This window comes from Eptatretus burgeri, chromosome 1 (genome assembly GCF_056783735.1).
Source record: "Eptatretus burgeri isolate ZD-2024b chromosome 1, Ebu_testis_v1, whole genome shotgun sequence".
NCBI lineage: Eukaryota > Metazoa > Chordata > Myxini > Myxiniformes > Myxinidae > Eptatretus > Eptatretus burgeri.
Genome location: NC_140961.1, coordinates 9516641 through 9530246, shown reverse-complemented (window position 1 = coordinate 9530246; position 13606 = coordinate 9516641). Strand labels below are relative to the sequence as shown.

Sequence of the window (13606 nt, the reverse complement as noted above, 5' to 3'; positions counted from 1 at the left end):
TTTGACAGACTAAAACCATTGTATGTGACATATTTGACAGACTAAAACCATTGTATGTGACATATTTGACAGAGTAAAACAATTGTATGTGACATATTAGACGGACTAAACCCATTACATGTGACATATTTGACAGACTAAAACCATTGTATGTGACATATTTGACAGACTAAAACCATTGTATGTGACATATTTGGCAGACTAAAACCATTGTATGTGACATATTAGACAGACTAAAACCGTTGTATGTGACATAATTGACAGACTAAAACAATTGTATGTGACATATTAGACGGACTAAACCCATTACATGTGACATATTTGACAGACTAATACCATTGTATGTGACATATTTGACAGACTAATACCATTGTATGTGACATATTTGACAGACTAAAACCATTGTATGTGACATAATTGACAGACTAAAACAATTGTATGTGACATATTAGACAGACTAAAACCGTTGTATGTGACATATTAGACAGACTAAAACCGTTGTATGTGACATAATTGACAGACTAAAACAATTGTATGTGACATATTAGACGGACTAAACCCATTACATGTGACATATTTGACAGACTAATACCATTGTATGTGACATATTTGACAGACTCAAACCATTGTATGTGACATATTTGACAGACTAAAACCGTTGTATGTGACATATTTGACAGACTAAAACCATTGTATGTGACATATTAGACAGACTAAAACCGTTGTATGTGACATAATTGACAGACTAAAACAATTGTATGTGACATATTAGACGGACTAAACCCATTACATGTGACATATTTGACAGACTAATACCATTGTATGTGACATATTAGACAGACTAAAACCGTTGTATGTGACATAATTGACAGACTAAAACCATTGTATGTGACATATTAGACGGACTAAACCCATTACATGTGACATTTTTGACAGACTAATACCATTGTATGTGACATATTTGACAGACTAAAACCATTGTATGTGACATATTTGACAGACTAAAACCATTGTATGTGACATATATGACAGACTAAACCCATTACATGTGACATATTTGACAGACTAAAACCATTGAATGTGACATATTAGACAGACTAAAACCGTTGTATGTGACATAATTGACAGACTAAAACAATTGTATGTGACATATTAGACGGACTAAACCCATTACATGTGACATATTTGACAGACTAATACCATTGTATGTGACATAATTGACAGACTAAAACAATTGTATGTGACATATTAGACGGACTAAACCCATTACATGTGACATATTTGACAGACTAATACCATTGTATGTGACATATTTGACAGACTAAAACCATTGTATGTGACATATTTGACAGACTAAAACCATTGTATGTGACATATTTGACAGACTAAAACCATTGTATGTGACATATTTGACAGACTAAAACCATTGTATGTGACATATTTGACAGACCAATACCATTGTATGTGACATATTTGACAGACAAAAACCATGACATGTGGTTTGTTTGGAGTCCACAAAGTTTCATCTGATATCTTCGTGAAAACTGTATTTAAACACTAAGAAATGCTCTGTACCCTTAAGCCTTCAACTCCCAATACCATCGGGAGTTTGACGTCTTCCTTCTGTGCACAGAAGTGTCTTTCTGTTTCATTGAATAAACAGCTGGTATATGAACTTACTTGATTTCTTTCCTTGAGGTAGTAGGCTTCGACCCCGACAGTGTCAGGAGAGGTAGCATGAAATGTGAGGTGCGACAATAAAACGAGCAACTTACAAACGCAGACACAGAGCAAAGTTATAGCGATATAATTCTTCTGCAATCTTAACTTAAACGAGGACAAGGACACACACACACACACACACACACACACACACACACACACACACACACACACACACACACACACACACACACACACACACACACACACACACACACACACTTGTTAGTATGTATATTAAACCCTCCAATATCACGGGGTTAGGTTCCTAGAAAATGCAACGAGAGTTAAAACTGCGATCATGGAAACCAGGGAGCAGTGGGAAAAGTGGGGTGTAGTTCCTGGACTTCGAGAAAATATAGAGGAAGATCGACAGCAGCTAGAAATGAACACATTACAATTGAAACAAGTAAACAAGACATGAAATGTTGTGGCCCCCCATTGTTTTAAAAATTTTGCTGCATGGATTTAAAGGGATAGCCTATGTTTATGTACAACTAAAATGGCTGCCAGTCTACCAGTCGGCCATCTTTGACGAGATCCCAAAATAGAAAGGACCACATGTATGCCATCATGTACTGTGCTTGTGCCAAGTTTGAACAAAATCGGAACACGCATCTCTGAGACATGGTTTGGGACATATTTTTAAAGTAAAAAATGGCTATCAGTCGGCCATCTTGTTTATGATCTTGAAACAAAATGACGTGCACGTGTCGACACATTCATTATCCGGGTGCCAAGGTTGACAGCACCGTAAATACATGTCCGAGAAATGTTTGAGGACGTGTTCGCGACTGGGTTTTTTTTTTAACAACTAAAATGGCTGGATCAGCTATCTTGGATCTGATCTCAAAAAAAAAAATGATATGCATATGTAAGCCATCATTCGTTATCTGTTTGCCCAGGTTTGAACAAGATCGGGAAATGCATGTCTGAGAAATTGTTGAGAACGTGTTCAACATTGGGTTTTTTTACAACTAAAATGGCATCAGTCGGCCATCTCAGATCTGATGTCGAAAAAAAAAAATGACGTCCATATGTATCCCTTCATGTGATGTGTTTGTGCCAAGTACGAATATAATCGGTCCTTACATGTCCGCGATATGGTTGTGGACACACGCATGCACGCACGCACGCACGGACACGAAAATCAAGACCAAATCCATAAGCACCCGTTTCGGACTCAGTCCAACGGGGGCTGATAAACACGTAAATATACATAAAGCATGTTATATACAATATACGAAGTAATCATGTACAATGTGTGATGGGAAGTGTCTGGAGTGAGTTGATTGGTGTCCTCTGGGTTCAATGGACGAGGCATGTTGCGAGTTATTTGTGGTCCACACCGTCCTCGTTTTTGGAGTTTGCACCAACCAGTGTCTGCTTTTCGGATCAAAGGGTAGTACTGAGCGGGAAGTTTTGATGTTTCTTCTGTTAATCCGTCATTCTGAGCTTTTGCATGCCGATTTTGCAAAATTACTCTGCGCTGCTTGTTTGGCATGAAGTCCAGAATCTGTCAGTTGTTTCCATCATTACTATGACCAGAATGTGTACAGTGATGTGCTATGGCTGATTGTGAGGCATTTCTTAGCCTCGTAGCTCTGGTATGTTAATTTATCCTCAGTTTAAAATTTCTTCCCGTTTCCCCTCCATAAGCTGTGCCACATTCACATACCGTGTGATACAGTACTGTATACCCCATCCGATCTGTCTCCAAATGGTACTTTATCTTTCAATTTTGTGATGGCATGCCGAATGGTGTCGAGGGGTTTGTTTGCTACCCGGATTTGTGCACAATGTATGATTTTGCCAATCTTCTCTGATAATACTTGGTACTATGGTAAGACACAGAACCCATGTTTGTCTTCTTATTCTTCTTCTTCTTCTTCTTCTTCTTCCTCCTCTTTTGGTTTTATCCTCTTTGGTTCATCAAGTCCGGGTAGCATTCTTTTGTCATATCCAATTTGTGTTGGAATGTCTCGCACCATCTCATTTCATTGATGGAGTATTTTGTGGATGAAACCTGCCAAGCTCTGGAAGTCAGGGTTCGGGCAACAGTGGTGCGGTTATGTGTGATGGGGTGACACGAGTTGAAGTCCAGTAGTTAAGTTGTTTGTGTGGGCTTCCTATATGCTGAGGTTTTCAAAGTGCCACCTGGTTGTCGTTGAACCTCCACATCAAGGAACGAACGGTAGCTTGTTGAGTTGTTCAATCTCCATCGTGAATTTAATGCAAGTAAGAACCTGGCACAGCTGCTCGAGAAGAAGGCCAAGATGGTTAAGATGGTCATGGTGTACCATCGCAAACGTGTCATCAACACATCTGACGCAAGAAACGTGGCAACCAACTCATATTTGGTGAAAAGTTTGCTTTCATAGTCTTCCATTATAAAGTTCGCCACGACCGCAGATCCCATTGCCGTCCCAAAAATCTGTTGATGGTGCTCTCCATGAAAAGGAAGGTTGAGCTGTTGCGGCAGGTTCTGAGTAAATTTGTGACATCGTTCCAAGTCAAGTTGATGTCTCCACACCTTGTTTTCCACACGTCTGATTGTTTCAAACATTCTCTTGTAGCTGGGATTACAAGGTCCACAGGTATTTTGATGAACAGAGAAATCACGTTGAAAGAAACTATTTGTGGTCCACATGAGGACAGTGTGGACCACAAATATCTCTCAACATGCCTAGTCCATTGAACCCAGAGGCCACACCAATAAACTAAGCACAGACACGCACAATAACACAACCTTCACCGAGGCAGACTCGCTCCACCCTCATTCCAACTCCGCCTACAACAGGACCACGTGACCACATCACATCATCAAGGAGGACTAACCTGGATGTACAATACAGGTCCAAAAACTTTCCAAGTTTTAATGCACATCCATATTTTACCAGATCATGCAGGAAACAGATGCAGATGGAGTTTGACAATCAATCAATGATGATTAGCATTAACAACAGGGAGAAAAGTAATAATTTTTGTTTTCCACTCCAACCATCAGTGTGTTGGACCAGAAGAGGATTAACACAAAGCAGAAGATTAAAGCAAGTCCACACACTGGATTGTTCACTTGGCTTTGAAGAAGTTCGTGTGTCACAAATGAAACGTCAACTGACCTGAAAAGCTCTCAACCGTTTGTATCAAAATAGGCGTGAGTTTGGTCGAGTTTTGTCATTTTGGATGGCTGTGCCATTTAATAATTACAATGGATCATCACAACTGCAAAAATCACTGATGGGAGTATTAAGGGGATGGGGGAGAAAGAGAGAGAGGAGGGAGAGAGGAGGGAGGGGAAGGATAGAGGAGGGAGGATGGTGGAATGGAAGGTAAGGAGAGAGGGGGGAGGGAGGGACAGAATAGGGAGAGAAGGGAGAGAGAACGTAGAGAGAAGAGTGAGAGAGAGGAGGGAGAGAGGAGGAAGCCGATGGATAGAGGAGGGAGAGAGGAGGGAGGCGAAGGATAGAGGAGGAAGAGAGAAGGGAGAGAGAAGGGAGAGAGGAGGGAGAGAGGAGGGAGAGAGGAGGGAGAGAGGAGGGAGAGAGGAGGGAGAGAGGAGGGAAGGTGGCGGTATGAAAGGGAGGGAGAGAGGAGGGAGAGAAGGGAGGCAGAAGAGGGAGAGAAGAGGGAGGGGAAGGATAGAGAAGGGATAGAGGAGGGAGAAAGAAGGGAGAGAGAAGGGACTAAGAAGGGAGAGAGGAGGGAGGTGGTGGTATGGAAGGGAGGGAAGGGAGGGACAGAGGAGGGAGAGAAGGGAGGGAGAGAGGATGGAGGTGAGGTGTGGAGGGAGAGAGGGAGAGGGTTTGGAGAGAGGGGAGGTGTGGGAGAGATAGGGATAGCGGTAGAATGGGGTGAGTGGCATAGGGGTGTGAGAGGAAGAGAGGACAGAGAGGGCAGAGAGAGAGAGAGAGGAGGAGGGAGAGAGGGGAGAGTGGAAAGTGTGGCGGGGGAGAGGGGGAAAGGGGAGGGGAGGGGATTCCGGCAGATGTGGCACCCAGTTTAACGTCCATCCGAGAGACGGCACACACATTGATGAATCACCCTGCCTATGAAACACTGGGATGACAGTTTATAGCTTTTTAGCTGGGTCGGGATTCAAAACCAGGCAAGCCAACTTGGAGCAAGCATGTGTACCTTCAGATATCCTGCTATGTTCTGGCGATTCATTACTTTATAAAAACTGAATTGACCCGAGTAGCAGTTCCAACTGCTAAAAAGAAAAAAATAGCTTTCATTTGTCCAATTTGCACATTCTTTGACAGCCCTTCCTCTCCTCGACCTCTGAAGAATTGTATGGTGAAGGAGTGGGTTTGGGAGGAGGATAGTGTGAGGGGAAGGAAGGGAAGGCAGCGTGAGGGGGGGGGGAGGCAGCGCAAGGGGGGAGGATGCAGCACAAGGGGAGGGGGAGGGAGCGCGAGGAGAGGGTGAAGCAGTGCGAGGGGAGAGGGGGAGCGCAAGGGGAGGGGGAGGAAACATGAGGAGGGAGGCAGCGCGAAGATGGGGAAGCAGCATGAGGTAGGGGGAAGGCAGGGCAAGGGGGAAGGCAGTGCGAGGGGAGGGAGGGCAGCATGAGGGAAGGGGAAGGCAGTGTGAGGGGAGGGGAGGGCAGCGCGAGGGGAGGGGAAGGCAGTGTGAGGGTAGGGGAAGGCAGTAGGAGGGGAGGGGAAGGAAGCATAAGGGGAAGGGAGGCAGCATAAGAGCAAGGGAAGGAAGTGTGAGGGGAGGGGGAGGGAAGGAAATGTATGGGGAGGGTAGGCAGCATACTCAAGCATTATCAAGGTGATAATGCATGCCCAAACAGCAACGTTTTCTTTTTAACCGCTGTGTTCTATGTATAAACGGGCAGGAGCATATAAAATTAAAACCCATGCTTTCAACCTGGCAAAGGCCTGCCTGCCTGCAGGCCCCAACACAGACACTTTCCTTCAACCCGCTTGCATGGAGGCACACACAAACCACACCATGTTCAACCTCTGTGTGTGCTTTGTACCTCTTCGCTTTCATCCACTCCAGACTATAAATATTTTGTCATGAAAGCAGTTTGCACAAAACAGGTAAAAGCAAAATGCATACGTAATTGCCAGAAAAAAGTACCCGTCAACTCTATCATCATGGATTGTCAAAGCCGGTCAGAGAGCACAGTGCGGTGCCAAATGAAGTTCCACTTTCTGCAAATTCCTTCACCTTTTCTTCATTAATATAATCATCCAAACAGCAGAAAAGATTAAACCGAATACTTTGCTTAAATAAATAAACCAAGTTTTTTTAAAATCGCTAATTTGTTTAAATTTTCATATTTCACACCAGATTTCAACACTTATTCAGTCCATCAGATCCTATTTTCAAATCAGATATAATATTTCGATTATATACTTTAATTAGTCTGTGAGAGTAGATCGTGTTTCCAAAGCAAGGCATGTTTGAAAAGGCCAAACAAAATGGCGATTTAAGTCCCCAGCATTGAGCTGACGAGGGCTGACCAAGGATGATGCCTTGTCAAAGGATATAATTAAATAAGGCCATTAATTATCTTCAAAATGGGTGTTTTAATTAACCCAACATACTCAATTTTCACTCTTGCACTTCCGTGGAGCTTTCCTAGTATGCATGCAAAGTTTCAGGCTGATAGGTTTTATGGTTTTGGAGTTATGGAGGAGAAACACTGACACACACACACACACACTACAAACAATCAGTTGATTGTTTGTTTGCCATTTGTATTACAGTACACAAGAAGGTAGAAATAAATGAATGACATGTTTATCTAACCATTTATTCAAGAAAAAAATTATTACGGAACTGTACCAAGCTGTTTTCCTTGCAATTTTCAAAGTGCCCTCCCTCGTGATCGATGCACAATTGCAGCCGAGCAGGCACAGAGCGGCACACACGTCTGCAGAGTTCGATATCAATTTCCTCAAACTTTGCAGTGATTTGAGCCTTCAATTCCTGAATGGTACGAGGCTTTTCACGATAAGCAAGGTCTTTCATGAGCCCCCAAAGAAAGAAATCTGGAGGTGTAACTGTAAGGTCTGGGGAGCGTGCTGGCCACTCGAACGGACCGCGGAGCCCAACAACCCAATTTGGCCTAACCTCGTGAACAGGCCAGGCCTGGACTTGTATGCTGGACCTTGTGGAAAGCCAGCTGGAGCATACCATAGATCTTTCGTCTTGGGCCGCTGACCTCGCGGGGTCTGGACGCACTGAGGCTGCGTGCGCAAGCGGCGCCGGGAGAAGAAGAATGATGCCGCCGCCATTTTGCCACGCGGTGTGTTTGAGCTTGGGTGCTCGAATCCGTTGAGTTGACATCGGCTTGTTACGAGCCGTATTCGTGCCTTTGACATTTTCCTCTCATCCTTGAGGCATTACCAAGTACTCTGTGTCTTGTCTGCATGCTGTCTGTGTCTTATCTGCATGTTGTCTTAGGTTTATCTCGCGAGGGTCCCCTTCTAAACCCGTAATCCGTAGCTCCCTAGTTAAGAACGGGTTATAGATTGATTATAACATTGTCGTGCATGCTTGCTTGTGTTGTGTTCCCCGATGTGTCCCCAATAAATCTGGCTGATTCGTATGAAGTCGCCGCTTCGGGTTTGTTCGTGCCGTGCTGAGAAACAATTCGCTCGATTTGGATATAAAACCAAATGGGCTACGAACTGGGAGACTCCGCTCGGTCTCTGACAAATCCAGTCTGCAGCCGGGGGCTATTCCCCTCGCTGGCAAGGCACAGGTGTATTTTGGTATCGTGATCTGAGGCGCGTAACCCGAGAATTGTGCCGAACAAGCTGGTGTTATAACCCCAGAGACGGCGGTGCTGTTAAGTGACGTCCGAATCCTTAACACTGGGGTCAAGAGTCGGGTGCGATTCCCGCCACCGCTGAATCCGTAACAATATATACATATATATATATACATATATATATATATACATATACATATGTATATATATCACATCACGCACATGATAAGATGGGTGGTGTACTACAATGCCCAGGACCTCACATGAATAAATGTGGATTCGAACGTTTGTTCTTGAAAACGTATTTTATGTCGGAACTTTTCATTTCCTTCATAATCGACCAAATTGCATTATATTTATCAGGAAAAAGGTTTTTCTTCAAAAGTTATTTTGTTATTAATTATCATATTAGTAATATTCTTATTTATTTCAATCAGGGAACAAAGTTCATCCATTGTCGAACTTGAAACATTAATTTTTTTTACCAGTCATGACAAGCACTATTTTGAAAATTTCTAATTAAACCCCTTTTGTTGCTCTTTAAATATGAGGTTGATGGTCTTCAACTTTTTTGCCATTCTAATTGTAACTCAGTGTTTTGGATAATAAGGGCCTAACTTGAGCAATGTTTAAATTTTCTCCAAGAAACGGATTGCTATGATGCTTACCACAAACGCCAACGGCCATGCCAAACCACAGGCCACAGGCTACCTAATGTTCCTTTCATGTTACTACTTTGTGGACAGCTGTATCTCATTATGTGAGCTTTTGTGTTTGAACATTCTGTCCAATGCATCTCAACGCAGCCAAGGATAATAAGTTTGGGATTTATCCCGAGCTTATTTGTTGCTTTGGTCCTTCTGTAGCCAATTCTTACCACCTTCAATGCTTGGTATAAAGATCTCCACCGGTTATAGTCTAAGCTATGACACATTTCCAGGTGTAATGTTGCACAAAAAGCAGTTGAAATATGAAATGTCCAACTAAACAATATATACGGTTGTTCCACATGAGGAGGAAAACATCTTGAAATAGCTTGCTGATGCATCTCGAACGCCACACGAGTCGAGACAAAGCAAGAAAACCGAGTGGTTTGTTTTCTCCTTCTTCATTCTTTCACAATAACACAATGGCAAATATTTTCTACTTGCACAAGGCTTTGTTTATTATGATAGGCTTTATCAAAAGAAGAACGAAGAACTATGGATTCAATCATCAGGGCGTTGATCTTGGTGCGATAACCGCTGTGGTAAGCAAGCAGAAGCTGTTTCGGACGTTAACCCTTCATCAGAGCGAAAGAAGGAGAAGGGATGGGGGGTGGGGGTTCATATGGGGTGGACATGAGTCAGAGGTGAGTGGGTCAGAGAAGGTCAGGGTTCAGGGGCAACATTGGAGTGAGAATGACTGATTTTGACAGGAATGGTTAAGATCAGGGGTTTTTTAAGTCAAGGGAACTGAGACCGGAAGAAAAGTGAAAATAACATGAAAAAAACAGATGTGAGAGAAAATTATATAAATAAACTAAAGCGACTTTAAAAAGTAATACAAATAAAAATTAATGAAACAAGATTTTTAAAAACAAAATATGACTTCTGACTATAATTCACGGACCAGTGTTTGTGTGTGTGTTTGTTTGTCACGCTACTCCTCCAACAGTTCTGGGCCGATAACATCCAGACTTGCTAGATAGAATCTGCATGACACCAATTAATGTATAGGGGTGTTTTTAAGGTGGAAAGCGGTGGGGGTGGGAGGAAAATTTTCCATGTAAATGTGTATCTATGCACCCTATTACGTCACATACATTGCCAATATCCCAAGCTTTATTGATAATTATTAATGAATTATTTTAACAATTAAATAATTAACAACCACTTTTATGCATATTAAGGCTAAATTGTGCCATTGAAGGTGATTATGAAAAAAATAAAAAATAATAAAATATTCCCCATGGCCAGTCAATCATCTGCACAAAGTTTCGCATTGATCTGTGCAGCGGTTCTGCAGAGGATTTTTTTTCCACGTTATTTTCAATCCAATATGGCCACCAGACCACGTGCCCAATGAAGTCATAAATTAAATTCTTCACTCACATCACGTCGTAGATCAGATACGAGATTTCTGATTTTTCGGATAAGGATTTTGATTGAACCAATTATGGCTGGAATACCAATTCACCGATGACATCATTGTTATTACCCTATATACCCCCAGGGTGGAGTTTATGACACGTACCAAGTTTGGTTTTCTTTTCGGATGCTGACAGACACAGGCAGACAAACAGACAGACAGACGCGTCACAATAGTCTCACGTCCACTTTGGGGTGACACTAATAAAAAGGCGGGAAACCGAGAGAAGTAAACAATTGAAAATTCACAAGAGACAGGACATCTAAGTGAATGAAAAAGCACTTATTGATCCCATGTGGAGCCAACATGCCGATCCTGCAGATAAGGTTTTGCTCTTTGACACGAGCCTTCATCAGCAAGTGCAGCTCTTAATTTTACATCTCAACACTGTCCTCACTCAAAGTCAACTATTAACATTCCAAAAAAGTCTGCACTTCAGCCAATTTCATGGGTGTAACATGATGCAGAGAACAAAAGTTGTTCCGCCGACTCACCATTGGGTCTCGCTCCCCACCGACAAGACCTTGCACAGCTCCATCACTCAGTGACAAGACACGCACGGAACTGCTTTCGCTGTCAGCCACGAAGAGGCAGGGTCCGTGTACACCCTGCCCAAGGCCGATGCCTGATGGTTGAGCGAAGCCAGCCTTATGCGGGTACACGTTGTTCCGATTCTCTTCTCTTCCACTCCCGGCCACGCAAACGCATGTACCACTGTTAACTTTCCTGCACACAGAAAAACAAGGAGTTGATACTCTAGTTCCCCCACCTCTTGGGTGCTATGAGGAATAGATCTGGGTGATATTCAAGCTAAATCTTGAACGTTTTTTGAAATATCACGTGCACAAGTCCAGTTATCGAGATGGTTGCCATAGCAACATAATTCAGCCCATCACCGCCATGATCTAATCAGTTTGAGATAGTGTCATGAGGAATTAGATATCTGTAATACGAAAACTAAATGTTCAGCGTTTTTTTAAAATATTGTGTACACAAAACCACATGCACAGATGATCGGTCGGTCAGTCGGAGGGATGGGTGGAGCTCATTTTAATGTTCCCCGTCTCCGACCTTGTTGGGGGCAGGGGACAAAAACATGCATGTTTTCACGTGTTCAGGTCTTCATAGACCACAGCGATGCCGGGCGGTTTTGCATCAAGATTACAACCGAAAGTCCAGCGGATATGTGAAATATATGAGAGTATCGTGCACGTGAGACAAGCTTGACATTTGGCATACAGCTGGGGCACATATCTTGGAATTTTCTTATCTCTAGGGCTATCGCAGATTTGTTCTATTATGACTGTGATGGCCCATTTCAAAGATGGACACTAGTGTGGCAAAGGGCCATCTGAAGTATATCGGTACCTTGGATCATCTCTCTGTAATCTATATATTGGAGTTTTCTGTGTGAGGAGGACATTCGAGTTACTCCACTGCCCAGCCAATTGAAGACATGGTACAGATGGAGCAGATTACAAGACCAATGCCACAATCTCATGTATTCCAACAATAATGATTGCTTGCCAACACCAACACAATTGTCACATTTTGATGATGGTGCCGGCATTGAGGCAACATTGCAGCATCACAAGGCCAAATATCATGACTCCTGCAGACTGAAGTTGAACAAAAAATAAACTTCAATGTGCAGAGAAAACGAAATTATTTGGAGAAGACAGTGCAGACGTCCTCAAGAAGTCCACATGTCAAAGGTTAGGACTGCAATCACCCTCTTCGACTGCAACAAGTCTTTTTTGCAGCGAATCTGATGCAGTGGAACCATCGTGAGAAGCCTCAGCATTTGACCTTGATGTCCGTCTCAGGAAACGTGCTCTCAAACTCGAGGATAAGCCTCTGTTGCCAAAACGAAGTGCTGGAGACTTGATTGCCAAACCTGTACAGTCGCAGACTGAAACAGCTTGGGACCAAACTGACTGGATATGTTCACTCAACCAGGCTGAATAATTGAATCCTGGCCTATTGTCCAGACATGGTAGCCCATATGCAAGGCAAAGATGTGGTCCTCGTTAGCAATCAGGATCTTGGTTATGCCCCGCTAAAAGAAAATATATGTGATGCTGACAGCGATGCTGTTCATCTTTCAAGGGCTGCAAGCATAGACCGCAGAGACATGTTCATAATGAAAACAAGGTTGAGTGGCTCATTTGACAACCGGTGCCAGAAATAATCTGTGCCAAATTTACTTTTGCCACGAGTGTCGATGATTCTCAGTGGCCCAAACATCAAAACACCTCAGTCAGCTCTCACCCTCTCAAAACTGTTTATGTTAAACAGTTCTCTACGCTGTCAGGAAACAGCTACAACTGCATTTGCATGACAAGGCACAGCCAAAAACATGAAACACCACTGCCTGTGTATCGAGGAGCGATGGTCCTCACAAAGACTCAAAAGTATGATCTGGTAGACATGATGTTTAATCTGGGACTGTCCACCTCATAGGACTGGGTGCTGAACATCTTCATTGACCTGGGAAATAAGAACTGTCAACACCATGACATGGAGAAAGCCATCTGTCCTCCACTGCTCAGGTATGGCCTCTTCACTACCGCTGCAATAGACAATATCGACCAGAACCAAAGCTCGACAAGTATGTGCGACTCATTTCATGGAACTGGAATATCCCTGTTAAATGACGAGGTCAGTGGCGTGCAGTGGGAAATTTGTAGTACTAGTGATGGATGATACCAAGGTTGTTGCCAAGAAGACTTTGGCACAGCTACCAGTCATACACCATTGTACCTCATGTTTCCCTATGTAGAAAAGACCAAGCTCCAGAAAGAATACAGGTAAAATATGAATCCCTTCCAGTTTGAAGGCAAGTACATGAAGTAGGAGGGAGAAAGTAGTTTGGAGACACATAGAACTATCCACGAAAATTTCTCGAAACTGGAATGAGTTTCTCCAGGTTGATGAAAACAAAGTGGAACTGTTCTCCTTCCTGGCAACCCGTGCTAGAGCCATGAACACCAACAAACAAGTCATCACCACACA

At 43.0% G+C, this 13606-nt stretch overlaps 1 protein-coding gene across 1 annotated transcript in view; it reads right to left on the bottom strand.

Moving 5' to 3' along the window:
• LOC147033835 (NHL repeat-containing protein 2-like) overlaps positions 1–12377 on the bottom strand; it is a 100085-nt gene extending 87708 nt beyond the window's left edge. The window contains exons 1-2 of the mRNA XM_085846896.1: positions 12324–12377; positions 11086–11370 (exon numbers count right to left, since the gene is read on the bottom strand). Coding sequence (XP_085703022.1) covers positions 11086–11370; positions 12324–12377 — 339 coding nt within the window. The remainder of the gene's footprint in view (positions 1–11085; positions 11371–12323) is intronic.
• Positions 12378–13606: the final 1229 nt, after the last annotated feature.